The sequence below is a fragment of the Microtus oregoni genome, unplaced genomic scaffold, assembly GCF_018167655.1.
Source record: "Microtus oregoni isolate MIOR12 unplaced genomic scaffold, Mior012 000012F_ref0000307, whole genome shotgun sequence".
NCBI classification, from domain to species: Eukaryota; Metazoa; Chordata; class Mammalia; order Rodentia; family Cricetidae; genus Microtus; species Microtus oregoni.
This window is the reverse complement of record NW_024543071.1, coordinates 35,322,015-35,346,124: the sequence shown is the minus strand read 5'-3', so window position 1 is coordinate 35,346,124 and position 24,110 is coordinate 35,322,015. Positions and strand designations below refer to the sequence as shown.

The 24,110-nt window shown below is 43.5% G+C and overlaps 1 protein-coding gene across 3 annotated transcripts in view; it reads right to left on the bottom strand.

Moving 5' to 3' along the window:
- Pip5k1b (phosphatidylinositol-4-phosphate 5-kinase type 1 beta) overlaps positions 1 to 24,110 on the bottom strand; it is a 253,618-nt gene that overhangs the window by 89,071 nt on the left and 140,437 nt on the right. For all 3 annotated transcript variants that reach the window (XM_041660767.1, XM_041660768.1, XM_041660769.1), the window contains 2 exons: positions 13,523 to 13,653; positions 6,228 to 6,345 (listed from right to left, as the gene is read on the bottom strand). In XM_041660767.1, the coding sequence (XP_041516701.1) occupies positions 6,228 to 6,345; positions 13,523 to 13,653 (249 nt within the window). The remainder of the gene's footprint in view (positions 1 to 6,227; positions 6,346 to 13,522; positions 13,654 to 24,110) is intronic.

The following is a 24,110-nucleotide window of genomic DNA, read 5'->3' as shown; positions in this document are numbered from 1 at the left end:
GTGTGTGTGGTGTGTGTATGTGTGTGTGGTGCGTGTATGTGTGTGTGGTGCATGTATGTGTGTGTGGTGCGTGTATGTGTGTATGTGTGTGTGGTGTGTGTATGTGTGTGTGGTGCGTGTATGTGTGTGTGGTGTGTGTATGTGTGTGTGGTGTGTGTATGTGTGTGTGTGTGCATGTATGTGTGCATATGTATATTTGTCAGTCCAAAAATAACCTTGGTACCATCCTCAAGAATGCTTCCCAGCTTTTTTGAGACAGTCTTTCATTGGTTTGAAGCTCATTAAATAAAATAATTAACAAATTAATAAAATAAATTAAATAATTAGGCTAGACAAACTGGCCAGTAGGCCCCAGCGACCCTGTCTTTTCTTCCCTGATGCTGGGATTACAAGAGTATTTTATCACGCTTGTCATTTTAAAGTGGGTTTTGGGGGTTGAACCCAAGTCCTCATGATTTTAAGGCAAATACTTTACTGACTGAGTCATCGTCTTAGTTTAGCTAAAGTACTCTTCTTTGGGAGGGGCAGGGGTTGAGGCAGGGTTTCTTTGTGTAACTCTGTATAGTTCCAGGCTGTCCTGGCTCTTTGGAGACCAGGTTGGCCTTGAACTCAGATATCCCCTTCCTCTGCCTCCCAAGTGCTGGGATTAAAGGTGTATGCCACCATTTATTTTTACAATTCCATCAGGGGAAAGAGGTATGCTCTCCTCTCTCCCCACCTTGAGTGCCACGTGACAGAACCAGGGGTTCTGTCTTGTGAGATCTTTAAACAGGACCGCACAGTAGATGCTCTGTCAGCAGCATGCTCATAAAGCCCCAGCTGAAGGGCGAGCGCTCATGCATTGGCCTCCCTTCAACACAGAACCTCTCTCTTCTCTTTCCTCTGGTTCCCCAGGGGACACTCTCCACTGTCACTGACTTCACAGAGGATGATGTGACATCCCCACCTCAGGACTCTGGGGTTACAGGTGTGTTTCATTATAATTGATATCTCTACTTGGTTATAACTCAGTACTTTACATATGCCAAGCTGTTATGATTTAAATTACGTGGCTTTGCTGGGCGTGGTGGCACTCTGGGGTCTCTGGGAATTCAAGGCAAGCCTGGTCTACATAGTGAGTCCCAGGACAGTGAGCACCACTACATAGAAAGGCTATGTCTCAAAAAACAAACAAACAAAAATCATATGGCTTTTATTTTGTTGTTGTAATGAGAAGGATTTTTTTTTTTTTTAAATTCTAACCACAAGAGATCTAGCTCTTGGCCAGATCAGAGTGGTGAGTAGAAAATGGGCTGGATTCCAGCCTCCGTCCCTCCTTCCAGCTAGGGAGGGGCCCTTTTGCAGTATAACCCCACAGGGCAGAACATCACATCTCTACACCATGGGGCCTCTACCGTTTGCCTTATCTTCGGGGTGAAACACTATGGTCTTGTTCCCCAGGCCAGAACTTTGGTGACTAGCCTTGACACTTCCTATTTCCTCCTCTGTATCCAGAATGCGTGATCTTGCCTGCCTCCTTCACAAGATATCTCCTGTCAGTACCCCAGGTTCAGTGATTTTTTATCAACCTCTGTCTGGCCTCTAGGGCATGCTCCTGGGCTCAACTGCAACTCTCACCCCACCTAGTGCCCTCTCCTCTGGAAACCAGGGATCTTTCTCAAGGGAAATTTGATCTTGACCTTCACTGCATCACCCTTTCCCATGTTCATGACCACAAGTGGCCCAGCGCTATATCCCAGGAGTCCCACTCATCAGGTCTTCCCCAAAGTTCTATTCTCATCTTCTCAAATGTGACATGAATTCTAGACTTCAGGCCTTTTCGCTGGATTTCTGTAGTGTTGGGGGTGGAAACCGAGTCTTCACGCAATGTTCTACCATTGAGCCACATCCTGAGCAACAGCCTGAGATAAGGGTCTGGCTTTACTTTCTTGCATGAGGATAACCAGGTTCTTTTTGAGATTTTGTTTTACTTTTATTTTATTTGTATGAGTGTTTTGCACGAATGCACGTGAGATCTCCCCATGAGGAGGAATGAAAATTACGAAAGTATAAAAGAAAAGAACAGAAAGAGGAAATAGAGCAATCATGGGGCAATATTAGAAAATCTGTCTAGAAGTACACATGAGACTCACACAAGCTCAAGGTAAACAAAATCTTAGCATAGAGCAGGGATTTCCCAAGAAATCCCACTGCTAGCTAGGGAATCATTGGCATTTGATGGTTGCTAGGAGAGGGAGATTCAGTTCTCTTTAACGATCATCCTGGTAGGTCGACCACACTGCAGGGTAGACGCCACTCCAAAGAGGAGTTGGGCAATAGAAACTAAACGGGGTATGGGGGACACCTCAAAGTCGGGTGAGTAGGAAGGGGAGGGCAGAAAGGTACTTACGGGAGGAGATGGGGAGGAAGTGACTATATTCACAACACAATGTGTGAAACTCACAGTAAAACCATTGTTTAAAACAAAAGAGAGAGCCGGGCGATGGTGGCGCACGCCTTTAATCCCAGCACTTGGGAGGCAGAGGCAGGCGGATCTCTGTGAGTTCGAGACCAGCCTGGTCTACAGAGCGAGTTCCAGGACAGGCTCCAAAGCCACAGAGAAACCCTGTCTCGAAAAACCAAAAAAAAAAAAAAACAAAAGAGAGAAAATTCTGTCTGGAAAAACCCAGATTCAGACCTATATCTCTCTCCCAGTAAAGTATCAAAATTCTTTATAAACACTGACCTAACTTGATCAGTTCTTTGTCAGATACTCTTTCAGTAGGCAATTTATAAAAGACTAACAATAGGCAATTGTCCTATTTTGGTAACGTTTTGAATTAACATTACGGATCACACACCGTCAGCATGTACGTGACCGAGTCTATGACACTAGATGGAAATATGATTTCCACTCCAGAACTCTAGAGATTCATTACCGTGTTCTCAGCAGCTTCTGAAAGCTGACTCTAAAGGACACAGAGAACTGAACCAGCTGTGATCAACAGGTCTCCATGTGCACTCCTGGGCTCTATCTGCCTCCCAGGCATGCTTCCTTTGGGAAAGCCGCTCCAATGTGAGCATCTTCTCGTCTCGGTTTTCTGCAAGGCCTCCCTGCTATACCTGCCCGAAAGAAGGCATATTCCAACGGGGCTCTGCCAAGGCAAGCTAACAAAGTAAAGTTGTACCACACGGCACAGATGAACTTGCCTCCTACTCCCCTGATGCTGTACAACACTCAATCCGCTTTCGCTCTTACTGGTCGCCTAAAAAATTCCTGAGTGACTCCTATGAGTTACATTGGATTTGTGAAAACCTGGAGGGGCAGGAAAGAGCAAGCAGCTTGTCCCCGCAGCAGAGACGGACACGCCCAGGGCCTCTTGGGTGGGAGATGCTGGTCTAGGAACAAATGAGGACGAGTTCACAGTGCTGTGCACTTGGAAGCGCTTCATCCTGCTGCCTCCCTAGCCAAATTATACATGCATAGACCTGAAACTTGTAATCAGCAAGCACATGGTGAATTTTAATGAAACTGAGAATGCAGGCACAATAATTCTGGCAGAAATCCAGACACGGCAGCACGAAACCAACAGGGATGCGATTTCAAATCTATGGAGCTGGCAATCACTCATTAACGGTCTCTTTGTCTTCCCCTGCTTACAGCCATGCATCTTCACAGTGTGGGTTTCAACTGTCCTACCTGACAGATGCCAGGACTTGGTATTTGTGTCACATCCTTTGTTTCTTTACAGAGACCTTTCTAAGACATGCCCATTTGTCTTCTGGGCTTTATTTGAGCTTAATGGCTCCCAAATGTGCCTCGTGAGATGGATTGGACTTCTTTAGGGTGTGTTCTTCAGGATGGACCACTGCCGTGTGATGGGTAGAGATGCTACCTGGAGACTATGCTCGCTGTCTGCGGCTTGGTGGTGAGGACGCTAGGACTAGTGGAAAGAGTCTCCTGAACATCTGGAGACGAGGTAGATAGACGAAGACTTTTGAAACCATTGGCATAGTCTTCCAGGCTCTTTTGTAGGTTCTCCTACTCTATGAAGAATACTTTATGGTTTAAAGACCCATTCAAGAAATGTGGGTAATTTATATGGGAAGTTGTTCAGAGAAGAACTTTCCCAAAGAGAGCAACTGTGCGTGACTGGAAATGAGCAGAGTGAGCTTTCCCAGGCTGTAAGGCAATGGGCACAGCAGGGCTGAGATGAACACCCATCTTATGACGTCATGCCCAGGGCTGTGACAGATGCCTGCATTAACAGTGCAGTGAATTGCTGTGGTGTCTCTTTGGTTGGTCAGAAGTTTAGAGATGTCCAGAAGGAAGAGTCACTAGTTTCTTGTGTACAGCCCAAGGGACAAGAGTGACCCTGCCCTCTTCATTATGAAACACCACTGGGTTCCCTAAACATATTTTCTGAGAGATGGTGACCTTCAGTTATTAACAAATGATCAGAAACCCAAGGATTCTCCCTAACACACCTCCAGAACAGGCACAAATGCTTGAGTAGGAGTGACAGGGACAGGTGCTAGTATTTTAGAGGGACAGAGAGGCAAAAAGAACCACAGGAACTTGCAGAGGCCAGGATGCCCAGTGCCTTGTTAAGAACCACCACTGCTCTGCAGAGACTTAGTCCTGCATCCTATGTCACTGGGAAGAAATCAATACTTTCTGAGCTGTAAAAAAGCTGAAAATAACCCTACTGTTTTGAGTCTGGCTCCCTGGAACCCATTTAAAAGCCAGAGGCAGGGGTGTCTGTCTGTAACCCCAGACTCCTTGAAGGAGACAGGAGAACACCCCAGTGGCTCACTGGCTAACTAGTGCACAGCAACTAGAACATAGCACAGGGGCAGACAGAAGACCCTTCTCTATTCAAGGTTGTTCTCTGTCTGACCGCTACACATACACTGTGGCATGTGCCTGGCCTCACACAGAAATACATTATGTGTAAACATCATACACACACATACAATGTAGCATATACATGGCCTCACACAGAAATACATGCTTGCAAACATCATACACACACATACAATGTAGCATATACATGGCCTCACACAGAAATACATGCTTGCAAACATCATACACACACATACAATGTAGCATATACATGGCCTCACACAGAAATACACGCTTGCAAACATCATACACACACATACAATGTAGCATATACATGGCCTCACACAGAAATACATGCTTGCAAACATCATACACATACACAAATAAATAGTTAAAATCATTATTTTCTTAAGTACCAACTAAAGAGATGCGTTTTCATTAGCATGGAACAGATACCAGTTTTGAATTTCATCCTTTATGTCTTATCCATATTGTAAAATACATTCAGAACATTCCATCACCAGTGACAAACACTGCCTGCCGTACCACCCCTGAAAAGCACCGCTCCAGGATCTTACCAGAGTCTTACTGAGAGCATCCAGAATGGGAAAATAGTGAATCTTAGCTGGCATCCTTCCTATGGCTCCTTTAAAAACAGCTTTTGAAAAGCCCCTAGGTGTTAACAGCAATGAAATTATGAGGTATGCCAACCCCTCTCAACAAAAACTGGGCTGCGGCCCTCTGAATGGGAAGGAGATAAACCTGAGGGTGGCATCGTGTCTGTTGCTGCTGCTGTGCCCAAGAGAGGACAGAGAGGAGAGTCAGAGCAGAGGCCAGAGAATGCCTAAGTACATGTGAAAATATGCTTAAAAAGAGACCGCAAAGCTGGGCGGTGGTGGCGCACACCTTTCATCCCTGCACCTGGGAGGCAGAGGCAGGCGGATCTCTGTGAGTTCGAGGCCAGCCTGATCTACAGAGCAAGTTTCAGGATAGCCAGGGTTATACAGAAAAACCCTGTCTTGAAAAACTAGAGGAGAAGGGCGGAGAGAGGGGGAGAGAACATGAGGGGACTATGGGAGGAGATGTAGAGAACAGAACTAGGAAAATCTCAGGTCAAGGTTGTGGCCCATCAACATTAGATTAATCATAAGGTATCTGTTAGGGTAATTACCCAAAATAGTAATATCTCAGTTATTTAAATATTAACCACACAGCAGATTTTTATAGCTATCTGTTATGAACCATGGCATCAAATTGCATTTTTGAAGCCAAATATGTAAACATTAAAAAAACTTGGAACGTCTACTATGTTCCCGAGGTTTCTAAGAGACAGTCACTTGCCACTGCTGCTGTTCAAGAGAGCACCATGCATTCTGTAGAAAGGAAAATGATAGGCTCTTACCAAGTAATCATCAGGCTTGATACCGAAGAGTTCTCGGAAGTACCGGAAGGCCAGCGGAGCATAGGTCTTAAACCTGAAGTCTGGGTAGTGGTGTGCCGGGGTGAGATTGCTACCTTCGCTGCAGTTCATTCAGAAAGAAGACACAGAGAAAGAACATTAGCAAAGACAATTCCGGCTTCAAATTCTAGCTCTATTAGTCCTGGGCTAATTTTATCTCTTGGGAAAACAAATACCCTCTGCTTGTGGTTATCACAATGGTCAGTGGCCCTGGGGTAGACACACTGACATGCTGATGGACCACTCCACACAGGCCTTCCCTGCCAATCGTGGGGTGTGGTAGATAGTTTTCCTCTCCCTGCTTTTCCTTTCTTGGAAAATTATCACACTTTCTAATGAAATCACATTATAATAATGTTCTAATGAGACCCCGAGCCCTGCCTGGACCAATTAAAGTACTTCTTCATCGTGAATTTTGGATACTGGATAAGTATCTATAACTGGGAACTTTTGAAATAATTTTTTGCTGGGCGGTGGTGGCGCATGCCTTTAATCGCAGCACTCGGGAGGTAGAGACAGGCAGTCTACAAGAGCTAGTTCGAGGCCAGCCTGGTCTACAAGAGCTAGTTCCAGGACAGGCTCCAAAGCCACAGAGAAACCCTGTCTTGAAAAACCAAAAAAAAAAAAAAAGGAAACAATTTTTTAAAAGGATCTATTTATTTCAGTTATATGTGTATGAATGTTTTATTTGAATGTATGTTTGTGCACCATATGTGTGCAGTGCCCTCAGAGACCAGAAGAGGGTGCAGTTCAGATCCTCTGAAACTGGACTTAAGGAATTGCAAGTTGTCATGTGGTTGCTGGGAATTGAACCAGGGTCCTCTGGAAGAACAGCCAGAGTTCTTAGCTCCTGAACCATCTACCCAGCCCTCATGTGAAATCATTTTTAAAATATCTTATGATCTGGAGAAAAGAACTGTCAATCTCCATCTCAAAGTAAATTGCTTATAAATGGTCACTGGGCTATTTTTCTCTTCGGGGTTAAAAAAAAACTTAGATTTGTTATTATTATTATTATTATTATTATCATTATTATTGTTACCATTATCATTATTATTGTGTGTGTTTGTGTGCACACAAATGATGTGTATATGTGTATGCATGTACCATAGCACATATATGGAGTCAGATGACAATTTTGTGGGGTTGGTTCTCTTCTTCCATTTTTATGTGGGTTCCAGTGGTTGAACTCAAGGTGACAAGCTTGTGTGGCAAATACCTTTACTAATGAAGCCATCTTGCTAGCCCCTCCCTTTGGAGTTTGAAACAGATATTCACTTTGAAATACAAACTGGCCTAAAATTCACTAAGTAGAACAAAGTACCTGGAACTGCTGATTCCCTTGTTTTAGCTTTGTCAGTGCTGAGCTTACCAGGTGTGTGCCACCACTTTCACAATGGTTGTTGTTTCCCTAAGCAAGCGTGGCTGAATATCCCTAATCACGCGCGATGGCCTGCCAGCACAGCCAAACACTTCCTCGGTCCACATTTTGCAATTTATGAGGGGAAATGCATTCAGCTGTATGTCCCGTGGGATGACTTCAGAATTTATGTGACAGGAAATAATTTACAAATGTCAGCCAAGGAGAAATAAGAGTTCAAAGCCAGGAGAGTCAATATGAACTCTGATCTCCTCCCTCTCGACTGTCAGCAAGTAGAAAGAATCACAACGCCTGCTTGGGAGGAGGCTGCTGTCAGTGGGCTCAGTGTGGCCTATTTCTTCTGTCTCCCGCTTATGGCTTTCTAGCTCCGGCCCATCAAAGCTATGCACTCTATTAGGGCAGGCTCCTCCCGCAGTCAGAAGTAAGATGAAACGCCGGTGCTCCTTTCATTATTTCCCTTCATTCTTTGGCTAGCACATCCACGTAAGAAGCTGGATGCTGCATTTATGCTGTTGCATTAGCTTGCTTTGCTTTTGGTGGGTTCTGAGCTTCTTGTGTTGTTCACCTGGGCTTCCGCAAATTATAAGGAGTTTCCTAGGGAACAGCGACTTGATTACTATCTCAAGTCTTGGACGGTATCAAATAGATAGTCTTACGTTTCCTTGGGAACGAGACAGACAGGGACAAATGCATACACACGATATATGTGCATACACAGCCGTGCAGCTCAAGGTAGACAAGGTGAGCGTTGTTCCCTTTGGAAAAATGTTTTTGTGCATCGTGTTGTATGGCATATGTACTTGTTATGTGGCTGTGTGCACATGTGAGTGCTTGTATGTGCACATGTGTGTATGTGTGTGCGTACATACACATGGATGTTGAGGCCAAAGGCTGGTGTGTGGCGTCTTTCCTCAATTGTTCTTCCCTTTATTTGAGACAAGGTCTCTTACTAAGCCTGAATCAATGCAGCTATGCCAACTGGCCACAGAACCTCATGGATTCCCCTGACTTTTTCTCTCCACTGCTGGGTTACAGGCTACTGTGTTCAGCCAGGTAATTCACAAGGACGGGATGATGTTTACGCTTTACTCTCAGCTTCGGAAACACAGCTGTCAGCCTAGAGCATCATCAGTGACAGCATGTCCTATAGGGGAGCAGAAGGGGAAGCAAAGCTTTTCATGGGCAAAGAGGCCAAAAACCCTTCCCCAGAGCAGTGTGACTCCAAGAGAGAGCAGAGCAGAGCTTTGGAGCCGTCACCATTTACTTGTGGGTTAACACGATCTTAGGGTATTCATTTCTTCATATGACATGAGCCTTTCCTTCCTTCTTTCCTTCTTTCCCTCCCTCCCTCCCTCCCTAACTCCCTCCCTCCCTCCTTCTCTCTCTCCCTCTCTATGGGACTATTTTATTGTAATTTACAACATCATAGTTATGTGGCCATGCCCAAAGTGGGTCAGTATCTTAAAGGCTATTGGCTGAAGGAGTTCCCACAGCACCCGCCCCCTTTCTTTCTTTTTTTGTATGAGTGTGAAAGCTAATAGAGTAAACTAACCAAGTGCGGTGGTGCACACCTTTAATCCCAGCACTCAGGAGGCAGAGGCAGTCAGATCTCTGTGAGTTAAAGGCCGGCCTGGTCTACAGAGTGAGATCCAGGACAGCCAGAGCTACACAGCGAAACTCTGTCTCGAAAAAAAAAAAAAGGGGTCAGCTAAAATTATAACTGGATATATTGTATGTCAAATAAACAAAACCATGCTTAGTTTATAGCTGGTACCTAAATTTTGCTTTCCATTGCCACCTCAGGTTCATGGTCTTAGGGTACAAATGTTATAAAAACTCTTCCTTCTCTATCCCACCAGCAATGAAACTTATCTAGAGCATCCCATCAGGGGCTGGATGCTCATGGTTCTTTTAGTTATTGTCTTTGATTCTGGAAGATCATATAACCAGAGACTGGACAGGCCCTGTTAGTTACATATCCCTCAAATCTTAAATGTCCAGGCCTTTTCCTATCTACAAAATGAAATGATCCGTAGAACAAATACATGATATCTAAAAATAGCTTTGAGCAATTTCAAAATAAAAAGGAACACAATGCATTTGGTTGCTAAGGGCAACCGAGTCTGTTGCTTCAGAGTGGAGGTAAATTAAAATAGCTTGTCAGGGGCTGGAGAGATGGCTCAGTGGTTAAAAACATTAGCTGCTCTTGCAGAGGACCCAGATTCAATTGTCATCACCAACATGGTGGCTCACAACCATCTCTAACACAAGTTACAAGGGATCTGACTTTCTCCTCTTTTGGCCTCAGAGGGCATCAAGCATACAAGTAGTACACAGACATATATGTAGGAAAATGGCAATACATATAAAACCATGTTAAAAACTAAATTAAAAAGCATGTCACTTCAAGCAATTAGTTCTGTAGGACTGAGGTATCATGATTTAGAGATATTAGAGACTACAGAATGGTTCCGCTGCTTACAGCCAGAGCCTGTGCTGGTCATTCACCCTGACCCACATCCTCAAATGAGTTTAATCAATGTATGAATTGCTATTTTTTTTTTCAAGACAGAGTCTCACTATGTAGCTCTAACTGTCCTGGCGCTCACTATGTAGAACAGACAAGAGATCCATCTGCCTCTGCCTCCCAAGAGTTGGGGTTAAAGATGTGCGCTAGTATGTCTGGCTATGAATTGCTATTTTCTTACATGTATCTATAACTGTGAAACCATAGTCACAATCAAGATACTCAGTGTATCCATCACTTTGTGGGGTATTTTGGCTGTTGTGTTAATGAGGTTATTACTACTGGTAGGGCCTGGGGCACCGAGTCCAATACAAAGAGTTATCTAACCTGAAACAACACCTCCCGTGAGAAACCCTGGAGCAGACTGCTGCAGGACACTTGATCATCCCGTGTGAAGATGTGTCTGCACTTCCTTCATTAAGACATCACCTGATTGGTTTAATAAAGAGCTGAATGGCCAATAGGTAGGCAAGAGAGGATAGGTGGGACTTGGGGGAAGAATCTGAGAGGTGGGGATTTGCCAGAGGGATGCAGAGGAAGTCGGATGTACAGTACTGAGGACCGGTAACAAGCCACATGGAAGAGTATAGATTAATATAAATGAGTCAGTGTAAGTTTTAAGAGCTAGTTGGGAACAAGCCTAACCTAAGGCCAAGTTTTCATACTTAGTAGGAAGTCTCCAAGTTCGGGAGCTGGTGGTCCACAGAAAGCTCATTTATAGCGGTCCTTTGCTAAAATCATGAAGACAATGAGGCCAGAGAGGTAACTGAGGGACCTACAACATAAACTTATTTGTCTTCATGTAATTGTATCTAGGATGCATAGGTCCTTAAAAATAAACAACAGTACTGTGATGTCTTATTGTATTTAAAAGCATTGGTAGATGTTAAAATGTAACCATCGATTTCTCTAAGTAAGGGATGAAGCCTTCTTCCCCAGGGGTGTGTCTGGCCTGCTGTTCACAGAGTCGATAATGTGAAGAACAAAGACCTAAGTCTAAGTTTTTGCAACTTTAGCTTCCTGCTCAAAAAGAAAAAGGTGAAAAAGCCACCATCTTTTCCTCCTCACAAAAATGTCACAGGCTTGTCGCAAGTCATCCAAGGACAATAGGGGCATAATATAGTGGGCTCTCTGTATGTGCTTTTCATAACCACAGAATCAACCAGTTATGGATTAAAAATAGTTTTCAAAATTCTATCTGTATTAAACATAGATAGATGTTTTTCTTGTCATTATTCCCTGAACAGCACAGTAAGCGACTGTTCACAGTGTAGTGGGTAGCATGAGTAATCTAGAGATGCTATATAAGGGGGAGGGCTGGCTAGATGGCTCAGTGGGTGACAAACCTAAGGACCTGAGTTCGATCCTCAGGCTGTACACAGTAGAAATATAGAACCAATTTATCCGTGGTGTTGCGAGATATTTGATCACACTGTGTGAAGATGTGTCTGTACTTCCTCACCTACCTAAGGCAATTTCTGATCAGTTTAATAAAAAGCTGAATGGCCAATAGCTAGGCAGGAGAGGATAGGTGGAACTTTGGGCAGAGATAGGAACTCTGGGAAGAATCCGAGAGGTGTGGGGGAGGGAGAATTCACTAATAAGGCGTGGAGGAATTCAGATGTGGAACTGGGGAGAGGTATCGAGTCACACGGCAGAATGTAGATTAATATAAACGGGTTAATTTACGCTTTAGGAGCTAGTTAGGAACAAGCCTAAACTAAGGCCAAGCTTTCACAATTAATAAGTTTCGATGTCATTATTTGGGAGTTGGTGGTCCAAAGAAAGTTCAGCTATAGTGGTGCATATGCATGAATTCATATACATTTATGAAAATAAATGCAATTAAAAAGTATACAGAAGAATGTGTACAAGTCATATGTCGGCTTGTACTACTTTACTTAGGGGACCTTGGCACTAATGGATTTTCTGATGCTTTGGGATGCAAGAACACAGGCTCATGGACTCGGAGGGATGATGGTTGTCATGAACTGTCCTTACCCACCTGACTGATGAGATCAAGCCCTGACATAAACAACGGAATGGCTTATAAACCACTGAGTCTCAAAAGCCAATCCTCATAGTCACAGAGACAAAGTAAGCATCCCCAGGGAAAATATCTTTATTTGTATTTCATTGTCTTTGAAAAAACCTGCAGCTGTGGTGACATTTCAACTGAACAATGATTGCCTTTTAAAATAGTGGACTCGACTTTAATATTTTTACTTATTAGGGCATAGTAGACACAACACAGAGATACCTCAAGTATACAGTTCCATCACTGTTTTCCATTTCCACATGTATCTGCTTTTAAAAATATTTTTATTACTTTTATTTTGTGCATGTATATATGTGTGTATGTGTGCGTGCACGCACAAGCTCATGTGCACACTTTGCACACATGTGCACCATGGTGTGAGGGTAGGTCAGAGAACAACTTGTGAGAGATGGCTTTCTCTCCCTACAGTGTACATGATCCTAGGATCAAACTCAGGTAGTGAGGCTCAGCAGTAAGTGCCTCATCCACTGAGCCATCTCACCAGCCCATGTACCTGATTTTAAACAATTTATGTTTTTTTCCTTCCCCAAACTGATAAGTGTATGAATAGCTTTGGTGAGTTTTGCATACATGGTATCAAAATAGCAGCAATATTTTCTGTTTTTTCTGGAGGAAATTGAAGTCAAAGTCATCACAAAATACAACTTATTGGCTTAATTCAGATGTAAGATGATTTGTGGTCCCTCCAGTCCATTCTTTAATTAACTATTTATCTTTAAGAAGATTTATTTGTTTTATTTTATGTGTATGAATGTTTTCTTGGTGCCCTTGGAGGACAGAAGAGGATGTTGAATTTCCTGGGACTGGAGTTATAGAGATGGCTGTGAGCTGCCAGGGGGATGCTGAAAACTGAACCCAGGTCTTCAGCAAAAGTAAGCAGTGCTCTTAACCACTAAGCCATTTGTGCAGCCCCAGCTCACGCTTTTAAATTAGGCATAGCAAAATCTTGGTACCAGCACTGATTAATGGAAGCTCTCTCAAAACATGTGGCAGACTTTACTTGGAAATTCCTTTACCCTCATCCAGCAAACCCCATGATCCTTCTGCACATAGTCTTCTAGGCACCTATTACAACTAACTACAGCTGACCCGTGGAGGCCACTCACCGTCTCCACAGGAGAAATGCAGGACATTCCCAAGCAATAACATGGTCCCACCCCCACACTCTCCAGTACATGTAGACATGCGTGTGGCAGAAAAGTTCTTCAAGAGAAGGATGTCACTGTGAAGTTTCCTCAGCATGGAATCATTTCGAATGCAAATATTCTTACCTGGGGAGGAACACGCTTTCCACCACATAAAAGTCTTGCATGAGGACATCGCGCTCTGGTTTGGAAGTGAGGTTCCCCACTGTGTATCCTATGCCCAGCTGAATAGCACCTTTAATAGCCGACGATGCCGTCTACAAAGGAAACACAGGGTACCATGTTAGCCTCGAGGGCTTCGTCAGGGATACAGGCAGCAAACTGAGGGGGAGGCTACTTTCTCCTTCTTGTTCCCAAATAGCAGGAAATTGGGGCTTAGTAGAACCTCTTCAGGACCCTTCTCCGTGTATGAGATCTCATAGTGACAACTGCGGATTGTCCCCCATACGCTCAGGCACTTGAACACATGGCCTCCGCTCCTGTTTTGGAAGGATGTAGAACCTATGGAAGATGGACCCTGACTGGTGGACAGAGGTCATCAGGAGGCTAATATTCTGGTCTTGCCTCAGGTCCCTTTTTCTGTGTTTGTCTATTTGTAGATGAAGAGTTCCAGTATATGCAACCAGCGGTACACACCAGTTCCTCCATTTTCTCACAGCCATGCTGACTTGTCATGAGTCCTCTGAAACCAGGAGTCAAAGTAAATTTGCCTTGGCCAGGCGTTTTGGTCAGCATGAAGAAAAGTAAATGACACACCATGAGATTATCTTTGTATGTGTGATATCTTTCATACAAAATGCACCTAAGGTTAAAAGGTTAAATCTCTACCATTGTTACACTAAGAACTTAGAAACTCCGTGGAGCACTTTGGATAAGGAGCACTATAGTTTCTACCCAAAGATAAAAGGTAAAGTTAGATTTGTTTTAAAAAAAAAATGCCTCCCCCTCCCCAGTGTACTTGTGGATCAGTAAGAATATTTTCTCTACATAGACATGGTAGAAAAAAAAATAATCAGTTCACAGAAAATTTAATTTTGAAAATTGCCTACTGGTCCTGGCAATGATCTAAAGCTAATTTTTCTTCATTAATCTGAGATAAAAGATATAGCATTGATATGTGATAAAAGATAAAGCATCAGGACACAAATGTTTTCAATTTGCTACTTTTCAAATATCTTAATAATGAAACAGAGATGCTGTTAATTAGAGAATAACTATCTTGTGTACATGTATACACAAAAGTGTGCATGCATGTACATGATGCTAGTTTCCGTTTTCTATATGGGTGGTGTGGTGCTGGGAATTAAGCCAAGGATCTTAAAATCTCTATTAATCTATGCATATACATGATCTTAATAAAATAATAGAATAAACAACAATAATAGAATAGAACAATTCAATTTAATAAAGTTAGAATAGCTGGGAATGGTGGTGCTTTAATCCAAGCACTCTGGAAGCAGAGGCAGGTGGATCTCTATGAATTGGAGGCCAGTCTGGTCTACATACTGTGTTCCATGATAGCTAGGGCTAGATGGAGACCCTTCTTAAAGCAACAAAAAAACAAAACAAAAGAAAATCCGAATAGACTCTGTACATTTATTTATGTATTCATGCGTGTCTATGTATGTACAATCATATGTGTGCATGCCATATCCTGTGTGGAGGTCAGAAAACAACTTTCTTGGTGTCGGTTCTCTCCTTCCAACTTGATTTTGAGGCAATCTTTTTCTCTTGTTTCTAATGCTGTGTTGTACATTCAGACTTCCGGTTTAGTCTCTTGCCTCTGTCTCCCATTGTGCCAAAGCAGTGCTGGGCTTACAGTCACACCTCCCATCTTGTCAAAGCAGTCCTGGGCCTATAGTCACAAGTTTTTCCATCTGGATTTTTCAAAACATAGGTCCCAGGGATTGAACTCAGGTCATTAGGTTTGGGCCTCTGATACATATCACTGGCCCTAGAATACATTCTTCTGTGTGCATATGTTCCACTTTTTGTGTCTCTGTCTCTCTCTCCCCCTGTGTGTGTGTGTGTGTGTGTGTGTGTGTGTGTGTGTGTGTGTGAGCACATGCATGTGGAGGTCAGAGGTTGACGCTGAATGTCTTCCTTGTTGGTTCTTCACTTTCACAGTGTTGAGACACTTGACAGTGGAACTCACTGATTCGGCTCTAGCGGTCCTCCTCCCTCTAGCTCTCCAAAGCTGGCTGTGTCGAGTCTGGCTTTCTCTGTGAGTCCCAGGGATCTGAACTCAGGTCCTCGTGCTTGTGCAGCAGACACGTCATCTACAGAGCTGCTTCCCCAACACTTCAGCACATTGCTCTTAAGTGTTCGCGTGCTTTACTCTTTATGTCTGCCAGTGCTAATGTAGCACCATAGACCACAGCAGAAAACAGTGAGTTATATGACTGATTCTTTTTTTGGGAGGGGAGTTTGTCTGTGTAACAGTTCTGGCTGTCCTGGAACTTGCTTTGTAGCCCAGGCTGGCCTTGATCTTAGAGAGATCTACCTGCCTCTACCTCCCGAGTGCTGGGATTAAAGGCGGCACTACCACAGCCTGGCTTAAATGAGTGATTCTTAACCAGAGGCCTTTGGCAATGTCTGCAGAGGTTTTTGTTGTGGCTAGCACACTGGTATGTTGCAGTGCCACCATCACCAAGCAGGTCTCAGCATCCTGCAATGCACTGGAAAGCTCCCTGCCACAAAGCCTTAGCCAGTCCCAAATGACAACAGTTCCATGGTTGAGAGACTCTGGCATAAATGAATGGAATAAAGATTATCCAGTATATTCAAAAGGAAAAACTGTCTTCTTTCCCAGGCAGCCAAGACTGAACCTCCGAACAGACATTTAATACAGGGTGTGTCTGACATTAATAGTTGTTGGTTTTGCCTGAAATGGTCACGCTCAACCAGTACTGTTCAGAAGCCTCATTATCTGATTAAGAACAATTCCTTGAACCATCATTTAGGCATTTTTCTTGTTCCCCTCTAAACATCTGTCATCCTTCATCTGAGGACGACAATCCACATGTTGGACCATGTAGAACATGAGAAATTTTTGGTGTTCCCCCCCCCCCCCCACACATACCCTTTGATTTAGGACTGCAGGAAGCAAGATGCAAAAGATTGAGACTTAAGTGCATCTAGTGCCTGAAAAAACAATTTTGTTATTTTAATGCTCCTTCCCTGGATTCTGAGACGCCACCAGTTGGCATCAGTGACCTTTTGTACCAGTTGCTCGGCATTCTGAAGGCACAAATGGATTTCTTTCATTTGAACCCTGTCTAAAGAGTCAAAAGCCACTTCTTTTCCTGCTCACCACTCAGGGTGCTATGCCCTAAGATGTGACGTCAATGCTTTTCAGAGGAACCAGCACCCTGGAATGTTCTGTCAAGTCCTAAAACAGACCCCCTTGGTGCATTTTATTTCTGGGCTCCCCCCACCCCCATGCTGTTTCCCAGAGCCATGGGAGCAGGCTTTTATCCCTTGGTGCAAGTCTGTCAGTAAGAGAGTACCACATTCCTCGCTGTCCCCACCCTGGGAACAGAGGGCAGTCTGACTGGAACCCTCAGGCTTCAGGGGGTGTGAGTGCCACCAGAGACGCTGTTGACATGGATGGGGGTGGTCACTTCCCTAGAACATATGAATGACCTCAAAAACAGGGTAAAACAATGTCCTCTTGCTCTAAGGAATGCTGAAAACAATCTTTCTCCTGTGGTATGAATTTAAGCTTTGAGTTCCTGAAGGAATGAGGACACCACTGACATATTTAATTAAATAAGAACACAAAAAACAAAAACAAAAAAAAATCCCAACAAATTGTAATCGTATTAATTTCTTTTTCTTTTCAGACCTCTTGATTTTTAAGTGCTTAGGTGGGAGAAATAATAGCATAGTAATAAAGTCATAGAAATAAGTTATTTAGGCCAGACAGACACTTGACAACATGGATAATGGTAATTTCCCAATATAACCACAACGTATACTGCCATGGTGCTTATAAGCTTCTCAATGCCCTTGACTTTTGTTGATTTTTTTTAACCTTTCAGTAACAATGAGAGGTAAGTGCTAGCTGGTAAGCACCCCTAATGTGAAAATTTGAAATCCAAAATGCTCCCCCACTGGGAACTATCAATAGTGTATGTCAGTGATATAGTCAATACCTCAAAGTTTCTGGGTACCGACAATTGCCACATGTGGGAAATCCTATACCCAGCTCCTGCGATGGGTCGTGACCCAAACAAAACATAGAGCCCAGCAGCACAGCAGCTGGAGTCAAAGGGAGTCTACCGCCTGCATAAGATGCTTAGGAATACTGTATGAAATCATCTTTAGGCTAAGTGTATAGGGCACCGCTGACATATAAATAAATTTTGTGTCCAGTCTTGGCTTCTATCCACAAGCGACCTCACCATGCATATGCAAATGTTTCCAAATCTCATATCCAAAACATGTCCCAAGGATTTTGGATAAATGATTTCCATCCTGTATTACCTCCTCCCTTTCATGAACTCAGGATATTTAGTAACTTCCTACAAGGTAAAGAGGTAGACTCAGGATGTAAGCCAAGGGTGGTTGTATCAGAAACAACCACACTCTGCGGTCTCAAATAGCAGAGTTCCTTAATTCACTTAGCCAAGCAGCTGAGCTTGGTGACAATGATTCTCTTCGTAGGTGTATACTTATGGCTCAGCATGGTTAGGCGACTTCCCCAAGTCTCTCTACCGGTATTTGGCAGAGTCTAACCACCAGGTGCAGGCTGCTTCCACATCTCGTTTATCAAAAAGAGCCAAGAATCAAGGTTGAAGGTTCTCTATTAAGTCGGGATGTTTGATGTCAGCAAAGGAAGGAGCCCCGAAGGAGCCATTCCTTGGGATAAACTGAGATAAAAATGTTTAATTAGCTGCTAATCACTACCAGCCATTGGCAAGGCAAACAAAAGCTCACAGAACTCTTGGTAAACCACTAGTATCACTGGTAACGTGGGGAATTATTGCGATGAGGCGGTGTCTGGCTGCCTCCGTGGACACAACCCCACATGCTTCCTTTTCCTGATCTCTGGGTAAAAAGTAAATGTTTTGATCTGGGTGCATTTGGGTATAATTCTATAGCGTCCTGGCTGCTTCCTGGGAATTCTTGCTTGCGTTCAGTGACCTATGATTGGCCACAGGCCACTAGCAGCAGAGGTCCCTTCATTTGCCACTTTCCCATTAGGGCATTAGGCTCGGCTTCGTATCCACCAAGATATGCTGTAAAACTGAAATCACATTGAAACCTTTCCTGGTGTGTGCGTGATTATCAAATCAGCAGGTCATGATGATGAGGAAGAACATTCAGAAGGAAATGCTGGAGGCTGCTCTCCTGCAATCAGTCATTCTCTCTCCACAATTCAGACGCCCTGGGGGTCCCTTCCTGTCTTTGGGATAGCAGCAAGACTTGAGTGAGCTGACAGATTTCATGCATTCTGGGCTACTTAAGTTTCCACTGCGGCCTCTGCACACTGCATCCCCAAAGTGCTGGAACATGACCATTCCTCCTCCTAACTCCAGGGGGGACCTCTGGTTCCTTTAGTAAAGGCTTAATGCAGGCTTAGATTTGGAACAGCAACACGATCTATTTTTAATTCTGGACCTCACAGGGATAAGTGGAGGCAAGTATGTTGCCTGGATACTAAGCATGTGATACTTAGGGAAAGAGAGAGCCACAAAACAGCACGCAGGCAAACCACTTATTTATTTATTTCTGTAGCTTGTCCAGGTATGATGTTAATACTAAGGAAAGTGGACGTCGGCTTGCATTTATGTGATGAACTGCAGTTTAAAAGCTTCTTTTGTAGCAGTGCAGGGGAATAAACACAGTGCCCAGCTCATGTAAGGCAATAACTCTACAACTGAACTACTTTGGTAGCCCCCAAAGCACTAGCTTTAATGACTGTCTAATAATCAGAGCTGTCAGACAGCTAGGGATGCATAATGCCCACTGCATAGATAAACTGGATCTAGGAATGAATTTGATCTAAATCCCAAGGCTCGTACTCCATACCACATTGGGGAATGAGTCCCTGGTCTTTCAGGTGCCCAGTTCACTGTTCATTTGTTGAACCCGAGTTTACACGTTTGCTTAACATGTGACTTTTTTCTGCTGAAGATGGAGCTGACAGACGCCGAGAAGCACTTGAAGAATGAAATAATAATGAGCATCCTAACAATAAGAAGAAATGCCTACAGAGAATCACCAGAAGGAAAACAATGATCCTAACTACAGCAAGGGTTTAATAGCCTTACATTGGTTACAGGAAACGGCCTCCTACAAAGCACTGTCTATGAAATTGGATCACTTAATATGGTATCTGATGTCACGGGCTTTGCAAGGAAGTATTGAAGCATTTTATGTCAACAGCAGTTTCCCCCCTAAGGCTATCTGAACTAATTATGGGATTATAGCTTGGATACCTGTTGCTGGAGAGATTTGCTTCAAAAGCACAAACGTGGTCCTGTTATTACTTTCCTTGAAACCCCTGAATGGGTCCTCAGCGTCCTCACTCTAGGATCAAGTCCAAACCTCAGACAGCTTGACTCTAGAAGGCATCTTTTAATCTGAACCCCTCTATTCTGCTTCTTGCTATCCACGAGCAATGTGACAAAGATGGCACAGGCCAATCTGTCCTGGAGTAAGCTGACATCTAAACCAGAGACGCTTATTGACAAGGTCTCTTATTTTACCAGGCCATAGAAAGTAGTTATAGAGCAAGCACCCTTTTATGTCAAGATGGCAATCTGTGTTGGGGCAGCAGGATGTCTACTACTTTCTCTCACTTCTATAGTTCAAGTCTAGCTGGCACAGGCCAGTTGGCAGGTCATGTCACTGAAGACTGGCATTGTGTTTATCACTGTCAGACAATTCTCTACAACTCAAGGATTTGGAAGTGGCCTAAAAAGGATCCTTGTAGCCAGGTGATGGTGGTGCATGCCCTTAATTGTAGCACACAAGAGGCAGAGGCAGGTGAATCTCTGTGAGTTCGAGGCTAGCCTGGTCTACAAGATCTAGTTCCAGGACAGGCTCCGAAGCAACAATGCTCAAAGAAAAAGAAAAAAAATCCTTGTACTTAACAAAATGATGCAATGGACTTTCACGTGGTGGGAAAAGGTCCCATTAGTGGGTCAGGGAAGCTCATTTTTAGAGACCTGGAAACAAACCACTGTGGGCAACGGTAAAGAGTAGGCATTGGGGGCTGGAAAGACTAGGCAGATGTAGATCTGGCCCCTTAAAAGTATTCTGAGGGTTTGTTGGGTTTCAGTTGTGTTGGGCAACAGATGGTAAAAACTAGTGAAGAATCTTATTGGGGATGGGGTGTCTAATTTGATAGGATCGCTGGTTGCCTTGTGGAGAACGGATTGGAGGAATGGTAGGAGGGCAGTGATTTGGGGGCGTTTGCAGTGCTTGCATGGTTCACACGGGGATGGTGATGGCATAGAGAAGGCTGGTGAACACAAAGAATGGGAGTCGAATGTAAATTAGCAACACTTAGGGTAGTGGGAAGAAGACTAAGGAAAGGTGGCTTTACGGAATGGAGAGAGGATTCTGGAGGAAAGGGCTCCTTCATTCCACATACAAAAGAGAGAACAGTAAGAATCCTGAGCTCAATTCTCCTTGTTCATACTGAAGTCAGGGCTCCACACGTAAACCTCAATCTGAATTAAGAATATATGACAAAGTGACTGGATGTAATTAAACCATCAGCATAAGAAAATGTTCTGTAATGTGGAGAAATAAAATGTTGTGTTATGTCTAAGCGGTAGCATGCAAAACAAACCCATTGAAATTTGGAGATGCAAACCCCACAAACGTGTGTGCACACACACAGAAGATAATGAGAGGAAAGAAATACACCTCTGTATTTCTCTGTACCATGGGGTAGGTCTGGATTTATTTCTCTCTCTTCTTTTAAGGGTTCAGGAGGCTATGCAACCATTAGACTTTTAGAAAACATCATGGCAGTGACTTGGCTGTGCCTCCCGCTGTTTCTCTAAATTCTGGGGTGGGATCCACCTTTGCTCAGATGAAATTCACAGCAGGTCTAGGACCTGTTGACTGAGAATAAAGGTGCCCCTGTTCATACCTTGGCAGAGAGCCATAAAAAAATAGCCTCACATAGATATCTGGTATGCTTTATCTAACTTACTAACAGACAGATTTGGGAATGCTTTCAGGGGACCCCATCCCTCCTCCAGCTTTCTGGGTACCCATAGGCATTTAATGTGTGGCGGGGAGGGGCTCTCTTTCCTTTTCTGTTGGATGCTGGAAGGAAGAGAAAAGGAGAGCGGGGGGGGGGGGGGGGGGGAGAGAGAGAGAGAGAGAGAGAGAGAGAGAGAGAGAGAGGAATCCTCTGTGAGGAACTCAGCTGTAAAATGTTTCAAAGTCTTGCCAGATACACATTGCTTCTTGCTGGGTGTCTCACAAGATCTGTAATTATCCCCTAAAAATGGTCACTACCTTCTCATATACAGGAAAAAAATATATCACCCCTTTCCTGGCTAGCAGTTTTTTGCAGCTGCTTCTAAGCTCCACCTGCATCTTGAAGGAGGAGGTACAAACTCTATATAGTTAGCTGTATTGGTCACAGACCAGAGACCCTCCTGTGTCTGCACAAATCAATATAGGCCAAACTAAAGCACTGACGATTGCTCTGGACTCCTTGGTCTCCGCGTCCACGGAAAGCCAGGTTCCTATTTTTCTCTTTCTCCATTTGTCTTTTAGTTCTCTACCATCACCCTTGGATCCTGTTCTCCCACAGGCCCCTCCACACTGTCATTGTTCATGGCAATAGCTAGAAATGACAGACTCCTGCCATCATTAGTTCCACGCATGACTTGGTTGCGTTCTATTGCTTTCATGGTAGGCAACTATTTTTCGGATACAATTTTTTGCAGCCATCTACATTTTTCAAAATAAGAAGAGTGTAGCTCTGTTCTTTCTGGGGCTGCATTCTGTGTGGCAGAGCTGCCTTGGGATAGGGTCATTCTGACACACTGGGCATTAAACAACCCTGGAAGAAGCTCAAGGCAAACACACTTTCTAGTTAATTTTCTCTTTTTGCCAAGAAGCTTTTTTTTTTTTAAACAAGATTCCAGTGTTTGATGGAAGATCTGCTTCTCAAATGTTGATAGAAAAAGGTAGAACAAAGAAAAGACGTTGCAGGGTTTTATTTAAGTCAGCTCTACTTCACTGATATGCCTGTCAGAGAGGCGAACTTTACGGAAAGAAAAAGCCTGTTACACAAGTACTTCTCGTTATCAGAAAAATGCTGTACTTCAGTGGTATTTGTAACTCAGCAGTGGTGAAGTAGGCACACTCAATTGCCCTTAAGGAGACAGGCCAACAATTGTAGATGACACTCATGATTTAAGACAGTGTGGCATTATGAATGCTACTATATTAGTCTTGTACAAATGTTACAGTTTAAACGAAAGACATTCATCATAAACATGGTATAATATATTCTTAATATCCTTCCTACACACTAGGGAAGAAAATTATAGTTGTTCATGTATTCAAATAGAAACAGTATTTAATTGACATAAGCACAAATTTAGATTCAAAGGCAAAGAATTAGGGCCTGATTTTTTTTTTCAACCTTCTAAAATCAACTAGAATTAGATCCCACAAAATTTTAGCATGTTAGGTTTCCTGAAAAGGGAGCTGTAGACTATAAAGTTAAAACATTCCAAAAACACTAATCTCTATTTGGGGGAAGATGTGACTACGCTTCTCACAGATGGTGCTACTTGCCCTCAGCATCCAGTCTTCCTTACTTAGCAGAAGTTCTTCATGAAAGGCAACTTTGTCCCCTCCCCAAGGTGACACCTGGAAGGGTATGGAGATGATTTTGGTGATTTTAGCTGGAGAGAGTTGCCATCTGTTGGTTAGAGGCAAGGGGTGTGTTCAACATCCTGGTGACCCCCAAACAAAGAATTACTCCAAAGCCAATACTGAGAAACCCTGTTGAACAGTAATTGACAATTGGATGGGGTATTCTGTCTGAGTTTCTTGAAGTTAGGTGTTGTCATGATTTCTGGTGATGGTATGTAAGAAGAAATGATATTGCCTAGGTGCCAGACCATGCCTTAAGAAGGAGTGTGGCCTGCATTGAGGTGACATCTATAGATGAAGTTGTCTTTACTGGTCACATGTGGAAGTTGTGCATTGAGAACAGAAGAGCAATGAGTTGAGCCTGGGGTCCCTATGACTCAGCAGAGGCAAGGACTACAGTTCTCTTACTGAGAGAGAAATAGGCATGGGTGTGTCTTCATTTTTTGGTTTTACACATAATTGAATGCATGTTCCGAGTGCTATATAACTTATGATCCAAAACTCAAATGTTCTTGACTTGATTCAAAATGTTCTCAAGCTGAAAAACAAATGTTTACATAGACACCATTGCTTAACTTAAAAACAATGTTCATTGAGAGAAAAGTCACATAGCCCTCAGTTATAGAAAGCAAAACACAGATGTTCCCATTTCCCCTCCTTGCATGCTAGGGTTAACTATACTCAACCAGTTATTATGTACCTGAGGCTTTTCTTTCTAGACATGAAAGCACACACATACATGTGCACACTGGAGATGAGGGTGTAGCTCGGTGCTAAGCATATGCTTATCATGTGCCAGCCATGGCATCACAAAAGTAAATTAGTAAAACGTGGGACTCCCTCTATTTAG